Source organism: Calypte anna, chromosome 10 (genome assembly GCF_003957555.1).
Source record: "Calypte anna isolate BGI_N300 chromosome 10, bCalAnn1_v1.p, whole genome shotgun sequence".
In the NCBI taxonomy this organism is placed as follows: domain Eukaryota; kingdom Metazoa; phylum Chordata; class Aves; order Apodiformes; family Trochilidae; genus Calypte; species Calypte anna.
The window spans coordinates 2,121,692-2,134,503 of record NC_044256.1 but is presented as its reverse complement, the minus strand read 5'-3'; the positions used below and the strand labels follow the sequence as shown (position 1 = coordinate 2,134,503).

Here is a 12,812-nt window from a genome sequence, read left to right as displayed (position 1 = left end):
GATGCTCTAAACTTCAGAATGTTGTTCCAAATATTAATCCAAACTATACAATGATATTAATTCCTCATAGTTTGTAGGACTGAACAAATATTTTAACATCTATACTGAAAGAAGTAGCTAAAGTAAGCTTTGGGTACTGGCTACGTGTTGTCATTTGTTTCAGCTCGTGATGTGAACCAAGAGCTCTTTAAAACAAAACCAAAGACTGTAGCTCAGTCTTTCTTTATATACCTCAGGGGAGATAGCAAATAAACTACCAAATGCTTCTCATCCATCATCTCTTCCTTACCCCCCTTCCACAACCATGGTGGCTGGAAGAGTTCACTTAAACTTTCTGAAAGAACAATTGTGTGTGGTGTTTATCCTCAGACTTGCTTCTGCACCCATCATCTTTCCTGCATGCTGTTAAATTTTCTGTGGCTTTTTGTTTTCAAATGTTACTTTATCTGAGCCTTCTACTTCAAGGACTGGTTTTTCTATGAGTTTCCTGTTGAAAAAAAAAAAACAGACAAACAAAAAATCCACACAAAATGGAAACCACTGCAGTTTGGACTCTACTCTTTATGTTATTCTTTCTACTCCCACTGCTTTAATTTTAGAATGGCTTTTAAAATGATGGCTAATGGCTTTGAATGACTTCTTCATTGCTCAGTTTTACTCAAAACTTTTGGTGCTCCTTTTGGCCCTTCCAGCTGCCAGACACCAAGGAGATGTGTTTCTCTCCCATCCTAATTCTTTTTGTACAAACACCATGAGTAGCTGACTTTCTTCCTTCAGGGAGTTCAGTAGCTCCCCTGGCTTGCTGATCACTCCTAACTTGTTACCTGCAGGTTTCTGCTTAATAGGTATTGTAACATACTCTTAAACCTCTTGTTCTATTCTCAGGCAGAAAAAAAGAATCCTCATCTCTTCAGCAGAGTGATGCTTAGGGGATTCACAGGGGCTTCCTGACATCCACATGCATGGCAGCTGATTTCTGCTGGGGAGGGAATGGAGAGCTGATGAAAGTGGCCAGCTGAAGTTTGAGGCATGAGTTTTTGGCAGAGGGGTGTAGGGCAGACAGGTCCAGTGACCAAAACAGCTCCTAAGTGCAGTTATGTACAGAAGAAAAATGCTTAATTTTGCTGTCCTTTGCTATCTTGAACATTTAGAATTGCAATATTCTAGAACATCAGTTTCTCACTCGTATCTCTATCATTTGATGTTATTCAGAGCTTTATCTTGAAGTTCATAAATTCAAACTTTTACTGATTATCATTTTTATATACACACTGCACTCATTGCTGTATGGTTTGTCTTTTAGTTGTCATGGTTCTCCTCCCCTTTGGTTCACTGACTGGAGCCATCGACTAGAGAATGCTAATGTTGACAGGATATCAGAGTCATCACCTTTTTGTACCTTCATGTTGCCCATCATTGCTCTGAGCTAGACTGAGGTGTGACCCAGGTTCTGCTGCACCAGTTCAAGTGTCTGACTTGATGAAACCATCAAAATTAAAGCATCTGTATTCTCTCTTAAGCAAGTTGCTTTTTGTTGACTCTTTTACTGAACTATCTTCAACTTCCTTTTTGGGCTACTTGTTCTCTATGTCAAACATAAATGAGTCAATATTAGGCATGCTTGATTTTATTACAAGTTTTACCTGTATTTATTATCTTTTGGTTAGAGATCGAGAAGAGAGGTTGGCAGCTCTTACTGCAGCTCAACAAGAAGCCATGGAAGAACTGCAGAAGAAGATTCAGCTGAAGGTATTACAGGATACTTTAGTTGAAAAATACATCAGTGATATAGAATTTCTGCAAAATTGTTCTCTGTCTCTATGTTTTATTTGTTGAAGATGTTACAGGGCACTGTACAGTGTCCTGAACTGCAAAACTCTACAAGAAGTTCTTATTTAGGCTTTTGCATGAAGAAAGGACCTTGCTGTACAACACATTGTAGTCTGGAAAGAACAGTACTGAGCTCTTTGGAGTGCATCAACTCCAAAGCTTGGAACAGGACAACAAAACCTGTGCTTTCCAAGAGAAATCAGGGCAATTTTGAATTAAATAATGAGGAAAAAAAAGTGTGTAAAAACTCCCACACTGTTTAATGACTTCAGTTCACCAAACAGTCTCACAGATTGCTCTCTACAAGTACTGGAATTGATGCTGTCAAGTGTGGCATGCTGCTTCCTTTTGTTTCATGAAGGGGTCCAGTTATTTCATAAACTAGGCATAAAAATCTACCCCTTAATACTTCATCTGTTCAGCTGAATTCACTGTCCAGTGCAGAACCAAGATACTGGAAATTCTTAGGGATAACCACCACTTTTCAAAAGATGGAAGACTTCTAAAATGAGAAACTGTATTTTTTTGCTTCTGATTAAAGTGTATTAAAGTGTATTAAAGCTTCAATTAATAATAAATCTTGTAAATTTTTATTCTTGGATGGTTTATGTGTAAATTATGTATAAATAATTTTTCCTTTCAGTGTTATTTTTTGCTCTGATCCCAGTGTAAAGCAGTATATATATATATACATTTTGTTTTGTAAAGCATGGTTTTGTTATTAGATGCTGGTTCATATCCCAGCTTCTGACTTTAAAAAACAGTTGAGAGTTTGTTCAGTTGTCATGAGGATTAGCTATGAAAACCCTCTGAAAGGATCCAGTGAACTGTGCCTGCTACTGCAGATAAATAACAAATAATTTATTTTACTTCCATCTGTACTTCATGATTTCAAGCCTGCTCGTGGAAACAGCACCACTGTTGTTTCATTAATTCAATGGGATGTTTAATAGAACAAAAAGAGTTACATAGGATTTGCAACAGATTATTAATAGAAGATCATGTACAAAACAGAGCAGCACTGATTGATTTTCAGTCAAAGAATAATCTTAAAATATCTGTGATCTGTGGTGCCTTCAGAAATAAAAAATCAGTTTCACTGAAATTCACCTTAACTGTACAATATTTGGTAATTCCCAAGATTTCTCTGCACACTTTATTCCATTCACTGTAACCCAGTATCTTTTTTAATTTGTTGCTTTAATTCTTTTCCATCCAGCATGATGAAAGTATCAGAAGGCACATGGAACAAATTGAACAAAGGAAAGAGAAAGCAGCTGAATTAAGCAGTGGGAGACATGCTAATACTGATTATGCCCCCAAACTTACACCATATGAACGAAAAAAACAGTGCTCATTGTGCAACGTGATGGTAAGTTGGATATTTGACAGAACTGAGAACTGTGGAGTTGCAGGTAGAATGGAGAGTGTGGACAGTACTCAGTTATTAGCTCTCTTCCCAGAGAAACAATAATTGGGGAGCATCAGATGAAGGTAATTAAAAGGTAGATTTGAAAGCTGAGTGAAGAACGTGGTTCTTCACAGAGTGGGTAGATGAGCTGTGAACACCTTGCTACAAGATCCTGTGGCTATTTTAATTTAATGTGAGGTCAAGGACATTGTGAGGGTCATTGGACAAGTTTAATTGGATTGAGGTTCACTGAAGGTTCTTTGGTGCAGAGAAACCACATCAAGAAGTTCTGTAACAGTTTGGATTGAGGTTTAAAAGTGCTGAAGGGGACAAGTAGTGTTCAGTGTGTGTCTCCTCTTACTGTTTCTGAGGAATCCTGTTTCTTGGTTGCTCTTGGAAGCCAAGTTCTTTGCTAGGCAGACCTCCAGTCTCAACAGGGTATCTCCTGCTCACCTTTCCATTTGTCCCAGAAAAGATGGAGAAGAAGCAGCCATACAGAATAGGAGGCAGGGAGAACTGTTCTTATTGATAACTGGGTTTACTGATTTGCAAAGATGATACATCACTGAATGAAGCCTCATATCCTGCTAAGCACTATTTATCTTTTTATTGCTGAATTAAACAAGATTGCATAAGATCATTTCAGGCAGTGCTGGATTAAGGGTTGGACATGATGATCTCAGAGGTTCTTTCCAGCCTGGATGATTCTGTGTGATGCTGTGAATACAAACTCATGGTCAGCAGACTCCACTCTTTGAATTCACTGATCATGAATTTCAGAATGAAAATCCAGTACATATGAAGTAAAAATGAGATGAGAAGCCAAGACATTTTTACACCTCTCTCTTATTCTACTGCTGGGTAGCAAACCATTATGTAGTTTACTCTTTAAGTCCTGCATAAAGGTTTATGGAAATGAGGTTGAGCAATAAAGTATTATACTTGAAATGCTGAATGTACTTCTGACAAATTGGCACATATTATCTTGAAATACTGTTATTCATAGATTACAGACTTATTGAGGAACAAAAACTACTATTAAGTCCTTGTCATTACAGATTTCATCAGAAGTATACCTTTTTAGCCACATCAAAGGGAAAAAACACCAACAAGCTGTGAGAGAAAACAGTAGCATACAAGGACGAGAGCTTTCAGATGAAGAAGTGGTAAGTTTCCTAATATTTGTTTCTCTTCTAGTTTCAAATGTTATCGAGCTGAGGAGACAGAAAAGTCTTGAAAATTTGTATACAGGAATTGAACAGACATATTTGTGTCAGCATGGGAATAGTGCCTTCTTATTATAGATTGCCAATAAAAAGGAACAGAAGAAACATTGGATTCAAATAGTTCAGGCAGTTGCCATCTGAAATAGATTCTGTCTAAAATGTGCCTAATTGCTTTTCTGTTAATACAAAGGCATTTTTCATCTCACTATCATGTAATCATAAAAATCTGAAGTGTTGCAGGTGTCTGCATTTTTTTTTTTGCTTTACAATTTTTTGCTCCTTCCTGTTGCTTAAAATATCCTGGTCCTTTTTTAGCTTATCAGATGTGCTATCTCTGCATCAAGGTCACTGAAGCTCAAAATGTAGTGCTAGATTGCTTTAAAATGCATGATTGGAAACTTTTTACAAGTATTAGCATTCCTAGAAAGAACAATTAGTTTTTCAGTACCATCTTTAGAAGAATTGGCATGATTTTTAGGAAGCACTGAGGACACTTTCTATGGATCAAGGAACTATGCTGTTTTGAAGGAAAGACTTCTGAAAGGTTGTCTGTTTTAATTTCTCATTGCTGCTGCCTGAATTGGAACTACAGTATTAAGTCAGGGCCTTTTCTGTGGGGCATTTCATTTTCATATGAAACAGACTTTGTGTTCTGTCTTACCCAAAAACTTTGTGAAAGCCTCTGTATTGTACCTGTCAGAGGGTAGGAAGAAATACTGGATATCTGATTCCAGCCAAGCTGATTCTAATGATACTGCTCAGTTCTTCTCATTTTTTGCTGTCTCCCTATTTCCTTTGCAGTTCTTTTGTTGTTGAAGTCTTTCCTTAGATTACAGCTTCTTACCTCCAGGACCAGTAACATCTTTCCTTTTTTAAAAAGCTTTCAAAAATAAAATCTCTAAGGCTCTAAAATCCACAGGGGTAGTTATCAATGGAAAAAATAAAAAGAAAATTGGATAGATAAGTAGTCTGGAGGAATACATTTTTGCTGAGTTGCAGTTTGCCTCCCTTCCTAATTGTAATGGAAAATTCATAAACTATCTTTTCAGTTTCTTTTTTCCTCTTTTAATGTGGTTAGTGGGACTTGAGTGGGTTTGGATTTGGTTTTAGGTGCCAGGTTTACCTGACTGGAGGTATGGGAGAAGGCTTCATACTGTATCCTTCTTCCTAGAAATATGAACTTTGAGGTTTCCCAAAATCTTTCATGTTGGCACATGCACCAAAGTGTGGGGGCAATCTATAATCCTGAAACTTTCCCTAGTCTTTCCTTCTGTATGTCTAGCCACTGATAACTGAGCTGTGGTTCTTGCTGGGCAGCTGTGTCAGATGAATATGGAGGAAAACAGTGAGTAAGGTTTTCTTCTGACTTTGTGTTGCACACAATTCACAACATTTCATTTGAGAACTTATCAATGCCTCTGCCTTCAGAAAAAGGGATCATGTTTTAACAGCTGCTTTTGTGCCCAGTTTGTGAAAAGGAAGTTCCACTAGAGGGCACAGATATCTTGATTTCATGGCATCTAGCATTATATGCTTAAATCCAGTGCTTTTCAGCACTGGTGTGAGCTTAAGATCAAGGTTAAGGTTAAATGTTTGGGATGTCTTGAAAGCCTACTTAGCACAGGAGCAAAAGGAGAGAACAGTTTGAACTGAAGGAACAACCTGGTGATTACAATAGCAGATTTAAATATTCTTAATCAAGGTGGTGCATATTATTTGGCATACTGGTAACATATGGATACTTCCACTGTTAGATATTCAGTGCTTTATTTATAGCTATATTTTAATTAGTCCAAGTATACAATTCAGAGCTCTACTAATGTAACCTGAAATTTCTTTGGCCTGAGGCCCCCTCTGGTTTTTGTTTGGGTTTTTTTTTTCTAAAGGGCAGTAAGAAGATGACAGAGATTCAGTTACTGTAAAATAGAAAAGCAATTTTATTTATCAGAGCAATACCTTTTTATTCAGCCAAATTTTTATCTTCCCTACAAGCAAAGCATTCAGAAAACTCAGATAAGTTCTGAAATTATTGAGGAAATATTTTAGTATTATGTAGAAGCAAAACCTTATTCCATGGAAGTGTAATATTCATCACTCTTTTCAATTTCTTAGTCTGTGAAGGTTTCTGTAGTGAGAACACACTTGTACTACTTAAGTTATTGCTTGTCATCTGTGATGTCATGAGATTATATACATCTTGTCTGTGGCTCTTCATCTTTGACATAAAAGATTTTATTTATATCACCCTTGACCTAATAAAATTTCACCTTTAACCTTCTGCACTTGACACCTCAGATAACTTACTATTGATCTTTGACTCGTTTTGTGTGAAGCCTGTAAAGTATAATAGGTAGCTGCCTAGCAAGAAAGGTTTCCTAAAATTGTACTCTGGCTATAGAGTTTCTTTATTATTACTTGAGAATTCACAGAAGGACTTGCAATATGTGTCTTTTGACCATATTAGTATCCCAGAAGTTAGAATTTGTCTCCTTAAGGCATTAGAAACTGATTTCAGTGCCTATCTAGTATTTCTTCATGCAGTAGGGATTTTTGTTGGTTGATTAAAATCCAAGCAAAAAGTTGAAATCTCTGCTGACTGATCACTGACAGGAATTTCTCTGGGCCAGGTGGCTGCTAGTAGTTGGTCTTGCCAGATAAATGGAAACAACTACAATATAGGTTTCTTTCCTTTGCTTATAGCATCTATAGGTCCTGTAATTTAAAAGCTATTTTCAGAGATAAAAGTAGATGTCATGCTGGAGCAGTGTTTTGTTGTTCTGGGAGTAAGTGTATATTGTGCTTAACTCCAGCATATGCTGTGCCAGAGCTGACAGCTAGGATTAGATTAGCAATAAGATTAATTAATTTGTAGATGCAATACATTTGGTGAAACTCACAACTGAGATGATTTTGTAGTGAATGAAAATACTAAAAACAAAAAAGCAGAAAGTTATTTTCAAGTTTATATAACAGTTTCATTTTATCTTAGCTTTTTGGGTTTCCTTCATTTGGGTGTTATCCAGCTGAAAAGGTTGTAGATTTCTCTTAAAGCAAAAATCTATTGATTTTGACACAGTCGTTATTACATGAAAAGAAATTAAGTTCTATTCACATTTTTTACTTCCTTTTTCACTTTTCTTTTTTCCCCATCTCCTATAAATACATTCATTAATGTAGATAGCACAACTCTTCCAGCAGGGTCAGGCTAAAAGGTGACTTCCCTGATGATCTTTCTGAGTCTTGCAGTGCCATAGCCATCCCACATTTATGTTTCACCATTTTTGTCAGTGCAGTAACAATGTTCTTTCTCTGCTTAAATGCAGGTCTTCTTCCATCAAACTTCCAGCTTTACCTTCTGTTTATGTGGCTATTTTCTATACTGTTGCTGTTCCATCCCCTCTCTCAATAGTCACACGACTCTTAGTTCAGAAAAGACGTACCCAATGTGTGCAGTTTGATTTCTGTGACTCCACTGGAAATCAATTAGTGTGTCTGAAGTTAGGACTAATTGTTTGGCTCCATCAAAGCCTCTGTGACATAAGGGGTTTTTAACAGAAAGGCTCCCACTGAAAAGGTGCCTGCTGCAAGTCACAGGATGACACATGGTGGTTTCAGGAGAGTGAGAAGTCTGTGTGAGCACCTCAGAGACATTCACCTCCACCTGTAGCTCCTAGGTTATTAATTCATTTTTATGCCCCTCTGCTTTCCCTCTTTACTTTGTTTTTCATGTCTTTGTTTCCTTTTGAGAAATATATTTAACATCAGCAATCCTTATAGCTTGCTTCCTTTGAACCACTGTCCTATCTCTTGTCTGTATCTCCTGTTAGTTAAATACCATGGTCTAAAGACACTTTTAGAGTATAAATCATGTAATGTCTATGAATGTTTCTAATAAAAGTACTTCTAAAAACCATATGAAATAGATAACTCAGCAGAGGTTTGGTTAATTTATATAAGGTGTACGTTTGAATTTTATGTGTCCCAAAGCATGATGAACCTTTCTTGGCATATGTGAAAAATGTGCCTTTTTTATCAGGAAAGAAAACTGACCCTATTGTCACAATATAAATGGAACAAAGAACTTCTTAGAGGTATATTTAGATCAAATGAAAATATAATCCCATGATGGAGCAAAGAGGTTGTTGTTGCCTGCAGACTGACAGCATTAAAACGGGAGGATTTACAGAAAGACATGGTTGGTCGAGCCCACCCACATTCATTTAAAAAAAAAAACCAGCCCAGATAGTCAGTGACTAAATCTTACTCTGCAGGGTGGGTTGTCAGGTTGGCTGGGGAGGCAGTGCAAGGCTTTTTCTGTCTCTCCTGTGGCAGGGTCTGATTTACAGCCTGCCCTGGCAGAGTCCCCTGGTCCGGCCACGGTTACGCTGCCAGGATGTGGGGAGAGGCTGCCTGAGGAAGCAGAGCTGTGCTGGTACCAGTCCTGTTCCTGTTCCTGCCAGGCAAGGTTTATAGTTAGTACAAGGCACCAGCAAATGCAGTGTTCATAGGAGTTTAAATTTCTTAAAGCTTTTTAGAGACAAGAGGTTGTTTTTCTTCAAGAAATGGAGCTGTTTTCTCAAAGCTGTGTGCTGCTTCTGTTATTCCTGAAGGAAAGGGATGTGGGAATGTCTTCATGCCTGACCTTCCCTTCTTTTCTTTTCTGTGTTTACAAGGAGCTTTCTTGTCTGGAGATCTCTTGTAGTGATGCCTGGACCTTACTAATTTTTATTTTTCATTTACTGTGTTTTCCTTAAAATTATAAAACTTTCTTGCTTCAGGTTTAGCAGTATTGGGAAAAAAATGTCTGTTTTCATTCCTGAATCAGACTGTTCCTAAGTTAAGTTATTTAAATGAAGAATACTATCCTATAGCTCCTTTGTAGCCTATCTAAACATATGATTGAGCAAAGTGGAAGACAGTAACAGTCATGTTGAACATTTTTGTCATTTCATCTGATAGAGGACTTTGGATTTTTCATACCTGTGGGTGTGTGATCTGAAAACTGTTATGCAAATTACTAGGTCTCTTTTTTCTTCTTGAACATTCATTTGTATTTCTTGAATTGTGTTGTCAAGTGTGTTTTTAGCTGCCTTTGTTCCAGCTTTCCCTCTAAGTAATGGAAGTCATCAGCATCCAGTTTTAAGCCCTTCCCTTGTGTTTGATGATTTGGTTAATGGTTGGACTTGATCTGGAAGCTCTTTTCCAACCAAGGTAACACTGTAATTACACAAAGCTCTGAACTTAAACTTTCTTGTGGGCCTGATTGTTTTTCAGCTATGAACTCTGTGTGCCTAAAGTTTGCAGCATTGCTCTCATTTGCACTCCAGTCTCTTCTGAACATTTGAATGATCAGTTATAACCATTCTGGTACAAGGAGATGATCTTGACTCAGCTTTGGGAGTATGTAATACATCAGTAATTTCTGGGTAATAGGGTGGTACATATGGTTTGGTTATGTGCTGAACAAGGTTCCCATTTCTTTCATCCACAGAGTTACAGAATATAGACTTCATTGTAATTTTTTTTTATTCTTTTTTTTTTTCTCTTGGCATCTGATTATAGTTTTCCAACAGCAGATCATTTTTCTTCTCTATTGCTTGGTGGAAGCAATCTGTAAATCACCCACAAACAAGAACTCCCCATCCCAGTAAGGCCCTAGGTTCCAGTTGACTTTGCTTCACTCCATTTTTAATTTTTTTTTTTCTCTGAGGAAGGGAGGGGTTTTTTTAGAGGGATTTTTTTGTTGCCATAGGAATGGAAGTAGACCAAGTGTCTGTGACCCATTTTTATTTGTGGATGTTTCCTATCTGTTGGATACCTGTGGTCCTTTCAGTGCTGGAACTCTGGCCTGGTGATTTTGCTGTAAATATATTTGTCCTACAAGAAGTTATCATGCAGAATCACATCATTCCAGAGTCTAGTCCATGATGCAGCTTGCAGAAAGGCTCTCAGCACTCTCTACATCAATTCTAGTTTTTTGTACTTTGCAGAGCAGTAGCTAAGAAGCTACCTTTAATATATTAAAAAGTGTTGTTTTTCTTGGCAAAAATGTACATGATTAATTGTTTATTGGCCTTGTCTTTAATTGTGGTAGATCATTGCCAGCAGCTGCACCCTTCCTCCTTTTGGCTTGGACATCTTGAGTAGTCACAGCCATAAGAAAAACTGCTCCTGGCAGGGCCAGTTGCACTCTCATTTCCCTCTTCCTTGCCCTTGCAGCCAAGTGATAATTTCAGAGCCTTCCAACCTTCTTCCCTAATCTGCAGAGCAGTGCTGCCCATGTCCAGTGTACAGAATTCTCATTCTCCTGAGAGAAACAGCTTTACTTGGCCTTCCCAAGTGACAAATGGCCAAAGGAATGATATTAAAAATCCCAAGAAATATCTGAACCTACTATTCAGAATATTATTTGCTATTTATCTTAGTGGCTGGCTGCCATACCATTGAATTTCTGGACAAGGAAGTGCAGCTAGTATTAGCAGCAAAAACAGTATTTAGTTTGGACATGTTAAAAAGCAGTATTGGTCCCTCATTTTAAGTATTTAAATCTTAATTAAATTCAACAAGTGAAAGAAAAAATACTTTCACAATGAGAGCTCAGTCTTCAGTTTTGGATGAAAATTTTCTAATGCTCTAACATACAAAGTACATTCCAGCATAAAAATATAATTAGTTAAAATCTTGATTTTGAGAAAATAATATTTTCATATCCTTTGCTTTATTTTCACAACCTGTTCCTTGGCATTTTAAGCACTTACTAATGGTAACAGGTAAATATCTTCATTATCACTTGTCATATTATTACAGTGTTTGATCACAAGGATCTGATCTCTTCATGATTAAGCATTAATTAACATTTGCATTTTAAGCTGTCATGGCCTGTAATGTTGAAAATGCATTTTGCATTTAATGTAAGTCATAGTCTGCTTCAGCATCTGTTTTCCATGTTAAATATTGTCTTAGGCTATGAGGAATAAAATGAAATAGTGAGGAGTTTTGTTGAAACATATAATAAAATAATGAACAAATATTCCTGTGGTAACATGATTTAGAATTGAACCTTAAAAACCTCTTAAAAATTTGGCAAATATGTCCCTTAAGTGACCATATACAAGTAAGAGACCATTATTCCTGACACTGGCAATAAATATTCCAAACATTTCTAAATTATTTTCTGCAGTTACAGGATATTATTTATTTTGAAACAGGTAAAGATACGACTCCAAAAGGATATTTGTAGGTTTCAGAATAGTTACCTATTGATTTATTGGAATATATTCTTTAAATACCTTACATTTACACAAAATGCTCAGTTCTCTGTTAATTGTTTCTGTTACAATGGTAAATGAATTACAGCAATTATTCTGTGATCTACTACTGCAAGTTTTTCTTTGTAATGTTCCTTGTGTTTATTTTTTAGTGCTGATATGAGAGGGCAAGTAAAAAACAAGTGTTTAGAAGTTCTGCATATCAAATTTAGATAAATAACTATAGTCTTGGTCAGCAAAACTGGGCTAGAAAACTTAAGAATGCCTTTTCTTGCCAAACTGAGGGGGTTCAAGGTTGGAAAAAATACAAAAATAATAAGAATAACCAGTCTTAGGGTTTTCTGGCACTTCTACTTCAGTTCTGGCCAGAATCCAGAGATACAGAAGGGAAAGAAAATGAAAAATAAAGGAGAAAAAAACCCACAACTTTTGCCTCTTTAGATTCCAAGAAGGTCATTTTGGCTCGTTTTTTGAGGTGCAAGTCCAGTAGCCAGAAGGGTTTTCCATTTGTATGAGTTGGTTACTTTATTCATCCTGGAACCACAGCTAATGAAGCCCAGGCCTCCACATGCCTCTTGCTAGACAGGAGGATTTCTCTCTCTCCAGGGCTGCTCTGTGGCAGCACAGGGACCCTCCAGAGCTTATGGACAGCGGAAGAAAAGATTTGATATACTGTGTGATGATCCTGGCTGCTCCTGCCAGCCACTGCCTGGCTTCAGACCCAGGGATTTTCAGAATCTTCCTTCCCTGGCTGTTGCCACTGCCTGTGAGGAGCAGTTTTGTGCTGCAGGAGAGGCAGCAAGGCAGAGCAAGAGAGGAGAGAGCAGAGGATCTGGAGTGATGAGTGCCCCAGGGCATGATGTGGTGATCACTGCCAGGCTCTGATTTTCCCCTCAGCTTGAGCAGATACAAATGCTTCACTCCAGTACTGTCCTACCTATGCAATCTTGCCCCAGGCAGAATTCACTAAAAGGCAGTGCTTACTTGAAAAGAAAAGAAAGAAAAATGAGTATTATGCTCACTCCTAAGTTTAGAATGAGGAAACTTTGTTAGGAATTAAGGATTCTGTTGGGCACA

General features: G+C 37.4%; 1 protein-coding gene across 1 annotated transcript in view; it reads left to right on the top strand.

The window, feature by feature from the left end:
- The window catches only part of SCAPER (S-phase cyclin A associated protein in the ER), a 156,287-nt gene that overhangs the window by 53,266 nt on the left and 90,209 nt on the right, over window positions 1-12,812 (top strand). The window contains exons 18-20 of the mRNA XM_030456965.1: window positions 1,668-1,749; window positions 3,050-3,202; window positions 4,300-4,407. Coding sequence (XP_030312825.1) covers window positions 1,668-1,749; window positions 3,050-3,202; window positions 4,300-4,407 — 343 coding nt within the window. The remainder of the gene's footprint in view (window positions 1-1,667; window positions 1,750-3,049; window positions 3,203-4,299; window positions 4,408-12,812) is intronic.